The sequence below is a fragment of the Glossina fuscipes genome, unplaced genomic scaffold, assembly GCF_014805625.2.
Source record: "Glossina fuscipes isolate IAEA_lab_2018 unplaced genomic scaffold, Yale_Gfus_2 112, whole genome shotgun sequence".
NCBI lineage: Eukaryota > Metazoa > Arthropoda > Insecta > Diptera > Glossinidae > Glossina > Glossina fuscipes.
In genome coordinates, this window is record NW_023998455.1 from 8,169,182 (window position 1) to 8,182,613 (window position 13,432).

At 33.8% G+C, this 13,432-nt stretch overlaps 1 protein-coding gene across 2 annotated transcripts in view; it reads right to left on the reverse strand.

Annotated features, from left to right (window-relative positions):
* LOC119639548 (dystrophin) overlaps positions 1-13,432 on the reverse strand; it is a 179,578-nt gene that overhangs the window by 62,704 nt on the left and 103,442 nt on the right. For both annotated transcript variants that reach the window (XM_038036990.1, XM_038036989.1), the window contains exon 10: positions 9,690-9,847. In XM_038036990.1, coding sequence (XP_037892918.1) covers positions 9,690-9,847 — 158 coding nt within the window. The remainder of the gene's footprint in view (positions 1-9,689; positions 9,848-13,432) is intronic.

Here is a 13,432-nt window from a genome sequence, read left to right on the forward strand (position 1 = left end):
ATATTTACATCTCTGCGGCCAGGAGAATGTTTAGAGGCAATACACAGACGGACGGACGGACATGTTTTCATTTACTCAGAATTTGATGCGCGAAGTTTTCTTCTAGGCGTTGCAAACGTCTTGACAAAATAAATATACCCCTCATAAAAAAAAAAAAAAACAACTTTCAATAAGTCCTAACAGTATATCGTTTGCAATTTAATCATAATAAGAAATTTTTAGTTTGCACAGCAAAAGAAATGCGAATATTTATTGTAAAATCAAGTGCATTTTGCAAAAGAATTTACTCCTTTGGAGAAATCATCCGCCTCAGTAACTCCTTACTACTGCTATTACTTGTCCTAAGAGAGTGCAGTAATTTCACTCATATTTTTCCTAATAATCCCTAGTTAAAGCTACTTAAAGGTCATCATTTATTACAGTAAGTGCTTAGAGTTCAAATGCATCAATTTATATAAAAATAAAGTATTATTCTTAAAGATGTTATCTTTCTACTCCATTTAGTACTAAAATCTAGTCTTGCATGACTTTGTCCTATTTTTCTTCTTACTTTTTTTTTCTATTTTTTTTTTTTTTTTTTTTTTAATGTTTTCTTCTTATAACGTTTGCCGCATTTTTAACGATATTTTCTTGTTGCCGGTTTCGTTTTTTATATATGATATATAAAAGGAATAAAATATTATTAGAGAGTATATCCGTATATCCTGACTGTGTATACGATTGACTACTACATAAAGTCAGGCGAGTAAAAGTAATTCATACAAGAAATCATTTTAAGTGGTTTAGGTCTGTGATAGATAGATGGATGATAGACGCAATAGAAAAACTGAACGGAAATTGTTAAAGAGCAGAGTAAAACGTTTGGATTTTTAGGACAGCAAGGAAGAAAAAGCATAAATATGAACTGGATTAAAAAGTAGTGAGTTAATATTGAAAGAACTATCAAAAAAAAAAAAACCAAAAAAAAACAAAAAAACCTGCTTATGTTTCAAAATCATTCGAAGAAGTCAACTATACAGTTTATCATCTTCATGTTTGCAAAGCATGATCTGGTACCTTAAGTAAATGAAAAAAGGAAATTCAAATTTATTTCTTCGATATATCGACAACTACAGACTTGTCCTAAGGGCGGCCGGTCTTTGATTGATATTTTTTGTTTCTTTTTTTTTTTAAATTTATTTTTTATGTTTATTTTAACCACAAAGCCATAGCCACAGGCATATATCGACAAGAGAAGCAATAGTCGTGTATAAGACAAGTTATATCATAAGTATATATATATAATTCGACCGAAGGGCTACTTGATGTAGTCACTTTGCTTGATAACATCCTTAGTAATCACTTCCTGCCCGCAATAACAGAAATTTACATCTTTATGAATGTACTTCATTTCGCCCGAAACGTGTTCAAGGAATCACTAAATGATTTCAAAGGTAATGGTAACGTTTTTCAATATCAAGCAATAATACAATAAATAATCGTTCAGCCAAAGAGGGAGACATGCGTGACACTAATATACAAAAGGTTTGCTATTTGATCTTGAAAACCGTCATTGCTCTACTTGGAAATTTGGATGATTATGGTCGAATAATTTTCTCGAGGTGGATTAAAAAAATATTAAAAAACATAGACGAAGGGAAAAATATGGTTGGCAGTACATTGAATCCTGTACGGGGGACAATAGGAAAAGGAGTCCAATAGGATAGTTAAGATGCGACATGAAAAGCAAATAACGAGATATTTGCAATGGATTTTAGATTGTTTGTAAAATCATATACAATAAGAATTTAACACAATAGCTGTGTTGACTACGAATTTTCACAATGTTTATTTATTTTTTAAATGGTGTAGTGACTATATCTACCTATCATAAATTTATTTTTATACGCATCAGCCAAGGGTGAGTAAACTATTCATTTGTCAAAACATTTGTAAACCTAGAAATGGGCGTTTGAGAGATCCGATAAAGTATATTCATCAGAATAAAATACGAAACCAGAATAAAATACGAAACCGGTTTAAGCATGTCCGTCTGTCCGTCTGTCTATCTGTGGTAAATGTCCTTCTAATTGCAAAAAGGAAGCGGAAATTTAAGAGAATCATTGGCAGCACGTCTTTTTACCTTTATATTGTTTTTAAATACAATCAGTCATTTAGAGGGGATGTCTCCTATAACACTGTGTAACACTGCGACGGTTAGTTCGAGATAGGGAAAAAGTGCAGCCTAATGGTGGGTGCCTCAATCGATAGTGCTCGCTACTGCTACGGCCAAGTATGAAGCGAACCACATAGAGATTTAAATCTGCGGGCAGTGACTCGTCTAAAAGGCATGGCATCTACACATCTATTGCTTCTGTGGTAGGCAGAGAAAAACAGCTGATTTGTCGTTAACACGCCTAAATGCCGAAATTACTAAGCGCGAAAATTCCTTCAATCAGAATGAGAACTCTACAACGCTCCCCGGTATCCATTTATTTACGGTATCCTTAAGAAGCAAAAAATAGTCTTTTACATACATACATAAAAAAAATAGTAGCAAAAAAAACAATTTTAAATAAATTAAAGGAATAACCGGAAAACTTTTTCAAGCCAACCTTATTGACTTTCGTAGAGTAAGAGGAGAAGCAGTTTTTCTAATCCAAAGCATAAAATGGCAAAGCAAACTGTTTGAACGTGGAACTGACACCGAGATTTAAAACAATTTTGTAAAACGAAGAAAATCTTTAAATGCATTTCGTTTGAGCGAAGCTAGCTTAGAGGTAAGCGCGGGCACAACATGTGGGGCGAGAATCAATAATTGAATAGTAAGGTGGGTAAGAGGGCACTTGAACTTAATTTAAGTGTGAATGTCTTCATATTATTTAAAACTTTGATTACAGCTCTTGTGCTAAATTTACTAGTTTTTGTTTTTTCTTTGCTTAACTTTAATGCTAACCATGAAAAATTGTTTATTGAATTGTATGCAATAAAAATTTTTAACATTTATTATTTTGTTCCGCACGTGACTGCAAATACTTGTGGGATACTTTTCAGTAAGACATTTCATATAAGAATTGTCTTCTTTTTGTTTTTTTTTTTGTTCTCTTCTTTCATGTGTGCGTAATTGTTTTCACAAGCAAAAAACCACAAATTCACAGACTGAAATTTATAAATAATAAATAAAGAAAATTTAATGAAAAAGGAAAGAAAAACAAAAATAAACAAAATTAAATCAATAGGAAAATTTTGAATAAACCACAATTGTTAAAAAAAAAAAAAATAGAAAAGAGAAACACATTTTTACACTTAAGCACAATTCATAACAAAACCATTGCGACTGTTTTGCTGATGAGTATAAGTAATGGTAGATGTATGTAGATTCGGTGATATGACAGGTGACACTAGATGACTCGAACTTTTAACAATTTCATAAGCATCTCGTAAGATCACAGGCCGCACTCGGTTATTTGAGAAAAGAGCGATGATTTGAGATGAAGCCAAGGAGATGCTAAATGCGACGCAATACGTTCGGAAAAAACACTCCTAGAGACAGTGGATGTTTACTGAGTGTCGGCTCACATCACTTTCATTGGCTATAATTTATGATAATGTATGTTCATTACCCTTCCTCTCTCAGATTTGCAATGAGACGGTTTTTATCTTTTCCTTGTAATGGAGGACCTTTTAACCGTGACCGTTTAGGGGAACGTAGAGAAGCCAAGGTGCGAATTGCGCTTTGATAAAAGTTGCAACTACTTTGATATCAACTGTTTATACCTGCTACCTATGGCGCTTATATGTGTTTATGTATCGACATAAAGCTGACAATACGTTATTGTTATACGGGCATATATGTGAAGTGTTGCCTATAATTGTGGTCACACAACGCTGCCGTTGTCTACTATTATTATTTCTCTTTCATCTTCGCACCACAAGGATGCGTGTATGTTAATTTTACTGTTTGATGTGCGACACATATAAAAGCCCATTTGTCCGTCCCGACACCCGATTGCTTTCAAAATTCTATAGCTCGCATAGACGGCTTATTTCTTATGCTTCAGACGTTAACTTGGAAAATACGTCTATGATGAGATTACGGCTGAAGAATTAGGGAAATCTTGAAGAGAACTTAGAATTTAAAAATTTATTTTATATATAATAAAAATTGTGTTTTGTAATTAAATCCGATGAATGTGTCAATTCGATTTTTATCACTTATATGCGCCGGGGTAAAATAACTATCACCTCCATCGCCCGCAGTTATTTCTGTATATAAATTTTTTTTTTTTTTTTAAATGGTGGGTATCTGCAGTTCGTCCCAAAGGTGATTACAGCGCTCTCACTAGTCTGTTTTCAATTTGTTTGTTTTCAATAGCCATGTGCATTGACCATTATTTTACCACATATAGAGATGCACACATGACTGTATATATAGACAAACGAATAGTCAGGCTAGACTGTTCATGCCTCACAGGCATTTTACAGTTGTTTTTTTTTTTCCTTTTGTTTATATATATATATATTTACAAGTTTTTATATTTTTGTTTTCATTACTCCTTCTACAATTTCTCCTTGTCGTCCCGGTGGTGGTACGCTCCCTAGTATGTTATTTTGTATACTTTATGTGTTATTTTAAAGCATGTTACGGCTTGTGGCAACGATAATGGTCTCGTGCAGCCTAACCATAGTTATCATCATACCGTAGTGTTCTCTCATCATCAACGCTCTGACTAAACCATCATTACTATCACTATTACTATAGCTTAGCAACAACACAACCCAGAACTCCCTTTATAAGAAACCATTTGAACTCTAACCATCTAATGGTTAAATAGCCAATGTGCAGTACAGCGGTCGTTCTAACCAGACAACCAATGTATATGATACGTTTCTAATGTGTTTATGTGTTAAAGCACGAGATATAAAATGCAATAAAATATTATATGTATATATGTATGTGGATATGTTTTTATGAATTTATTGCTTATTATGTTGCATTTTATAAAGTTATGTGTGTTTTCCTTTTTCTCTCGGGCCATAGAAAGGCGATGAGAAAGTATCAATTGTTTGCTTTTAAATCATTGCTGAATTATGTTAATAAAAAATCTCAATCGTTTTGGGATCGAGAAGTTGTTACTTAACGTTTTAAATAGCTTTGAGAAATAAAAATAAATTTATTGTTGCATATGCAGGGTAAGGGCTACACTAAGATCAAAGAAGTGAAAATTAGAAGAAAGTATTGGATAAGCTTCGCCTAAGGCTGAGATATAAACGTATTAAGCATCTTCGAATATTGCGAATAGAAAAACAAAAGAACACATTAGTCAGCCGATTGTTAGGTGGGAAATGATTCCTTTTATTTCGCCATTGTTTGCACTGGCAAATGTATTCTTTTTTAAATCTTAAAATCTGCCTGTAACGGTTAGATAAGATAAGAGGCAAAACGTTGGCAAAGAAACATGCAGAAGCATGTTTCGAAAAATGCAAAACACACGGATTTTATTGCTACTCAAATTCATCTCTGTCAATAGACTATCGCTTTTGATTTTTTTTGTCCATGAACAAATTTTGGGGAAAAAGCAACAAAAAAGCAAAGGCTTGTGCAAACACTTTGAACAAACCGATTCACCCACACAAACTTGATATTAGTTGATGGTCTTGAGAGACAAACTTTCTCAAGTGGCAGAAATCCCTCTACACGTCTAACGCTACGCGAAGAAGTGAAGCAGCGAATAATTCATGGATAGCGGTTTGCAAAAAAAAAAAAAAAAAAAAAAAAAAAATACACATGTATGTTATTTTAGTTTTAGAATCATATATATATATATATATATATATATATATATATATATTATGTTGTGCGACTTTGCACCCATAAATTTAAAGGAGAGTTAAAAAGTTTATCTTTTTGCATTGTGTTTAAACTTTCTTTACTTTATTCTGTGCTTAAGTTCAAAATGTAGAGCTTAAGAGAATCTTTTATTGAATTAAATTTGGTTAACAGTTAAAGAAATATTTCTTTCTTTTCTTCCCTCGTTCGGTCGTTCATTCACTCAGATAATTCTTTTTCTCGTCCATTAAGTTCTTAAAAGAAGAAATGCCTTGAAATCCATTAGCACATCATTACAATGGGATAAGTAAGTTTAAACCAAACTTATAGCTCGTAAAATAGAAAAAAAAGGCATAAGTACGAAATCGAATAACCAAAGGAAAGAAGCAAAAAAAAAAAGATCGCTAAGGGAAAAGAAAAAGATTATATTTGACTACGGTGAAGTTCCTTATACCGCTCATGTACAGAAAATAAGATACTGAAGAGTAGAGTACTCGGAATACAATTTTGATTTGTTTTCCGATTTTCTTCAGAATCTATGCCGTTTCGCAACCGAGATAATATAATTTTGGTCTTAGGGCACTCTTGCCCAGCGCCAGATATTCCTTTAAGAAAACTTGCATTGATGCAAAATGATTTTGATATGTTATGCAAGTAAATTCCGAGTAACTTTGCCATTTCAGTTGTTCCGTACAGATTAATTAAATAAGTATACCCACAACAAGTCTTCAAAGTTGGTTGGTGAAAAAAAAAAAACCAAAGTAAAGGGAAACCACAATAAAATGTTAAATGGAATGTAAAGTTAAATTAAAATGTGGATAAGTGGAAGAAATGGAATTGTAGGGAAAATAAAACCAAAAGTCAATGTTAGAGAAAGAAAATTGGGAAGGGGGACAGAAATACGAAAGCAAAAAGCTGGAAAATATACCAAAACGCAGATCAAGTATGAAAATCAGTAAAGTAAGATAATTAAAAATATCTCTTGCATGTTTTTATGTCCGCACCACCGGAGTGAAGTCGAATATTTCAATTTCTCATCCACTTTGTAACATTCACAAGCAAACATCAAATCCTTGAGAAAAATATACAAATTATTAATAAAAGCCAAAGTCGTAAAAAATGGGGTGGAAAGCTTCGGTTCGATATACATGCCCGCCGCTAATATGGATTCGAAAGTGATTGTGTTTGACAAACATCTCCGCGATAAGGGTACTGCCCTTAGAAAAGCTTAATGTTTTAAAATTTTATTTTCACTCCTCATTAAAAACTTCTTTAGGCAATTGAAAGATGGAAAGCTGGACCTTTGGCTTACTCTGTAGCTACTCCTGAGTCGTTCAGACGCGAAGTAAGCTTTTCTATCTGATTTTTTTTTCCCTTTTTATTCTTCGTTAGCAAATCTTGTTATTGTTATTCAATGCGAAACAAACTAAAATACAAAAAAACAAAAAAAAGAACAAGAAAAGCAAAAAAACTATACAAAAATTAAACATTTCGAAGCCCTAGCAATGTGAATAGAATCAGGAATCCATACATAAGCATTTTTAAGCGGTCTATGACTGAGGATTTTATTTTACATACGTACGTTGCAGTGATATATAAGTCATTATTCATATTGTAAGTAAGTGTCTGGACGTTAGCTGCAGGATTGCAGTAGTTTCGACTTTTCATTATGTTATGTTTTTTTTTTTATTTTATTTTATTATTTTTTTTTTTTTATTTATTTTATTGAGTTTTTATCGTATTAATTAAAGGAACATTGATTGCCAAGGAGAAGTTACGAGTTCAAGTTGATTTATGTTCCTACGATGGCATTTGAGGGTCAGTAAACCACAGGTGTGCAGTTGATGCAAGGGTTTGCAATTAATTAAATGGAAATTTCAAAAGCAAAATACAAAAACGCGAAACGTCGAAAAAAACATCGACCACAATATGCATGAGAATAATCGCAAAACTGTTGAATAAGTAACACAGCAAAACTTACACTAACGAAGATGCACAGTTTACCTATTGTAAGCTTGAAGAGCATAAACCGTTTCACTTATATATTGTTAACAAATGTTGGTTTAATGAGAAAACCTTAATTGGCGCGATACAAACAATGGATATTCTTTCTAAAGAAGTAACTTTTTCTAGGGGAAAACGATTTTTCTTTTATTTTTTTTTTTTTTTTTTTTTTTTTTTTTTTTTTTTTTTTTTTTTTAGAATGCACTGTGTGTACAGTGATCAAAAAAGAAGGTGGGTTTCTTTATAAAATCAATGTCGTCACCTTGAAGAGGGTGCATATACTGCCCTAGCGAGTACAAGTACAATCACCTACCGTGATTGAAAGATAAAATGAATTTGCTTACGAAATCAACTGCACCGCCTTTAAGAGAGTATGTATACATGTACATACACTTAGGCCTGGAAAGTGTAGATGCTCCTACTGTGAGCAAACATTAAAGTGAATTAGTTTATAAAATCAAGTTTAGCGCCTCGAAAGTAATCCAGCATTTTTTCCAATCCCCAGAAAAGTCGGAGAACTTTTGTGCGGCAAGGCCGCCCATTTGGCGTTTATTTCTTCAGCAGAGTCGAAGCGCGGTCGCCAAATCGGTGTTATAAATTTATTGAATGGAAATAAATCAATGCGAATACGCTGATTGGGGAATGACATGCATCCGAGCTTTTGGTGAAATACTCTCGGAGAACTGGCGCAGTTCTTGGAATCAATTAAGATTTGGTGGGTTTGAGGGGCAATACATTTTTTAAAATGTTTTGGGCCAATGCAAACGAAATGTGCACAGTATCAGCAAGGTTTCCAATTGCGAAGTGATGAACGTCGAACGAGAACGTCGTTCGGAAGTGCTGCGACATAAACTCTTCGCCAAAGGTCTTCGGCAGCATCCGCTAGATGCTAGCCGACAAAATGAGATTTTTGCATACTTACACGTACTATGTACACTTTCCCACAGGGATGTCAAAGACATTACCACCGAACCCTCCCACCCCTGCCCAAAAACAATCAATTAATAGTTTCTCGTAAAGTTTAAATGAATATTATACTGCGGATGTCTCTTGGCGTTTTACATGCCCGTCGCTAATATGGATGCGACTGTGATTGTGGTTGACAAACATGTCCGCGATAAGGGTAGTCCACTTTGAAAAGCTTAATGTTTTAAAATTTTATTTTCACTCCTCATTCAACCTGCGGTGCAGGTTTAATTCCACGTTGCCCGACAACGAACGAACCGGAAAAATGCTAAAGAAAGACAAGCATATGAACGTGTCCTGTGCTCTGTTAAGGGCCAGGTTCATCTAAACTTGTGGCTTTCAGGCGCCCGATCGCAAAGTATATTACAACTAGTGAAAGCTGACTATGCTATAGTCTCGAAGCGAAGAGAGTTTCTAGAAGGTTGTCCTACTCTTTTTAGTTTAACCCCTAATCATCACATTCACTGTGGTTAGCAGCGCTATACACGCAATTACGGAATTTTCCTACATTTTTGGTAAGCTAAGAACTTAAAACTTGATCAGAGGATATGTATGCGCAAAAAAAAAAAAAAAAAAAAAAAAATTATATCAATAACACTAATACATTCTGATGATAATGTGTGTGCCCAAGAATACTTAGCATTGTTGGACCAAGAAAAAAACAGAAAAAGGATTCATATCTCATTAAGGAATTGAAAATTTTCAATCATTTATATGCGCATACGTAATGCGAAAACTCTTTCACACGTTAATCTATAAATATATCAATTTTATCATTTGTATATCTTGAGAGACCAATCGTTTTTTTTTCTATTTTTTTTTTCAAAGGTTTGACTGCAAGAATTTTTTATAACTTTCACATACGATGATAGATAAATACATACAAATGCATGTTATAGAGGGAACTTACCGTCATATACTCATCCAGGCGATGTTTCCAATTATCTGAACGATCAATTAAATTATTCCATTGTTCTGATAGCTTGCCAACTTCACGTCTAATGCTGCGTGTCAATTCACGGCTTTGTTCCTCGGCGGACATGTAACGTGAATCCGTATCATGAGCAGCTAAAATATGAAAGGGAGGGAAAAAAAACGTAAAAGTGTTCAGAAAAAGGAAAAAAAACGCAGAGAAAGACAGACGAGAACGTAAGCATTGTGAGTGCACTTTCTGCACTTTATCCAGCCAGGCAAAGGGCAATAATGCATACACATATACGCCTACACACAATAACAACAACAACATATGCATAAACAGACAGACAGAGAGACAGGCAGACAGATATACTTAGGCAGACAAACGTGCACCACCATTTTAACAGAATGAATAATAAATTAAGCAAAATGTTAAAACTGGAGCACAGACAATTGTTGTGTATTTTATATCTGCTGGTAACTGCAGGTTGCTGTTGTTGAGTTGTGTGTTTGTTTTTCATTTCGAGTGTCTGTCGATATCTTGTCGTTATTTTATTATTATTATTGTTGTTGTTGTTGTTGGTTATACATATACATCTCTGTTGCTCTATTAGTAATGATTTTGATGGCAAAAAACGTATGGTTTCAAATCTTTTCTTTCGTTTATTTATTTACTCTTTTTTTTTTTTTTGTATGTTTTTCCTGCGGTAAAATTCAATTCTTCCATAGCTTTATTCTTAAATTAATAATGTGAAAGGACAAATTTTTGAAATGGCCAAAAAAAAAAAAAAGAAAAAGGAATACATGAAAACAAAAATGAACTAACGAATTTGATAATTATTTATTTACATTTATGTTTATGTTTCTACGCCGCTATCTAAAATTAAATCAATGATTGAATCCAAAAAGTTCAATGGTGGAAATCTTTGTCTTCATTCCAGTTTTCTTAGTTCGTTAAGTTCTGCTTTATTTTTAATTCCTGAGAACAACTTCAAGGCAACTCTAGTGCTGTAGTAATGACGAGTTCATTCAATGGTAATAATAATCTTCAATTCGCAACAAAACGAATACAAAGAAATTATATGCGATGGATTTTCACTTCGCCTTGGTTTAGCTGTTTGTGAATAAATACATATCCTAACTGAAGAAAATTATGCGTGACATAAGAAAGACACTAATACTGCAACGAATTATTATAATTGGAATATTGTGTGCTTGCATAAATAGCAACAAAGAGTCGACGCGACTTTATTTATTTATGAAAATCTAAGCAATGTCACCTATCGATCTATTTTTTTTATTTTCGGAGACGATATCTAAAATGTAAGAAATCGCGGCGGAAATCCTTAACTATAACATGAAAGATTGACGTTTGACTGTGCGGTAAAAGTTGTAGAACATTTCGTATGCAATCAAGTCTCTTCTGTTCAGCACCTTTCCTTGGGATGTTCGAATGTTGTAGATATAAGCAGTGAACAGATGTTCGAAGCGAAGATAAGCGAACGTCTGTGTTCGGTAGTTTGCAAATTAGACCCGACTCTGTTAGAAGTGTTAATAAACTCTCTCCTCTGAAATTGTTTGCTTCCTAAACCGTGCACGACGCCTTTAATCTTTGAAAGTTTTGGGTATAGACAACGGAGACATTGGTTCTTAGTATAAGTTGGAGTTGTTTTCAAGCTGTCGGCCTTCAGTTAAGAGATGTCTTTCTATTCATATTTAGAATTTCATATTTCATGCAAATTTTATTTTGCATCGTTTTGTGCCGTATCGCATCATGCATTAGTAATATCGTAGGTTGGTATTAGGCAAGGCTACAGGATAACACTCTCGACTGCCAAGTCAGTGTTCGCGGGTTCTCGAAACACTTATATTACATACTTAGATTTCTGTTCGCTTGTTTAGCGCTTCAAGCTAAAAATATTGAGAACTGTTTACCCTGAACTTTGATTTCGATTTTCTCCTCTATAATGTCATTGTTTTTGAGTCTTAAATTTTAAAAGCGTTGCTTGATTCGACTAAACGCGTATCGTAGCCAGGAAAAAACAAATAAATAATAGCAATTTTCAATAAAAATCAACTTAAGATCATCGTGTTTTTAAGACCTACAGAAAGCAAATCGAATGCACATTAGTGTTATTCGTGTGAGATGAAAGGTATATAAAATACGTTCTAAGACGTATAAAACTTTCTCATATGTTCGTTCTTAAATTTGTTGTTTTCCGTTTTGTTTGGTTTTCTTTTTTTTTTCTTTTTTGTTTACAAGTCATAAGAACTATTGAAAAAACTTTTCAATATGTATGCCCTATATATTGATAGAAAAAAAACTGCAACAATAACAACATTAGCACAATTGCATAAACTTTACTTACTTACTACAGAAAATTTCGAAAATTTTCAAATGTGTTTGCATTATATTGAATTTAATACTTGGCTTTTTCTTTTTAAAACAACAGCAGAAAGGGTGAGCGAGCGAACGAACGCACAAGAGGGAGAGAGAGAGAGAGAGAGAGAAAAAGTGAAAAATAGATGAACTAGAGCATAGAAACTGTGTAACATCAAGGGAATGGGGGAAGGAACAAAAGCGAAAACTTGAAGCAAATTTCAGTTTCAAGCACATCGAGGCTGCACGAAAAACAATGATATTGAAAACAAGGAAACAGATACACACATGAATCAATGTAAACTTATACACACACATTCAAACGAAGCATAATATATGCAACTACATAGTAGTAATAAAATTAAGGCGTAAAAGATGAAAATGAAAGTTGGAATAAAAGAAATTAACAAAAAAAAAAAAACAACTAAAATTGACTTAAGGCTGACACCAGTTGAACAGTCAGTTTTATTAAATCTAAGTCATTCAATTCGAAAACTGAAATCCATAAGGGAATTAGTGCTAATTCCTGCTTTCAAGAAAAGCAAATACTTGTTGTTGCTTTTGTAAACGAGGTTCTTACGGTTTCGATAGAGATTTTACGAGAGCTATAGACTTAAGTATAAAAAATTTGTTTTTCTTCTTGTGAACTGATGGTTTGATCAATCGTTAGCATGTCACTATGTTTGCATGAGCTTGAGACGCGCCTTTCGTTCCTTGCCGGGAAAGTTTCGCCGGCGTTTCTTATATTATTTAATGAAAATTGATCTGCTAATGCCGTATCGTACTGCTGTGTTGTTTTGTTTAATACCGTTCAGTAGCATTCGAGTCTTGCTTGAGACCACTTCGTACCATTTAATGATAGCTTAATACCTACAGCTGTTCTTACCATCATCTTGCCACGGTCACCTTATGTAAAATAACATAGAGGCGTAGTATTGCTTGATCATGCTTTTCGTCGCTTGAACACTCGCTTAATAAATCTGTTTATCAGTCAGCTAATAATGTCTCGTACGTGTAGTTAATATTACGCATTACACATTAACGCCTTACTTGACGTAGTTGTGATTTGAACCAAAGGGTGCTGTGTATTTTAACTTCTGAACTTTCTATATTTATTAGTGTTCACATGTTTTCGCTAACCGACATCGTACCGACTGTTTGTTGAGAGGCGTCCCCCCGCTTGTTAAAGTTCTATATATTAGGTCTACCAACGGACGCACTGTAGTTGTGGCACCATTGCGATTTTTTGGTGAAAGTGGCCCCCCCCTCCTATAGATGTGCATCAGCATGCATTTAAAGCGACGTAAGCTTCAAGAAATAGTTATCTTAGTTAATAGGTTTTCCTCGAATCAAAAAGA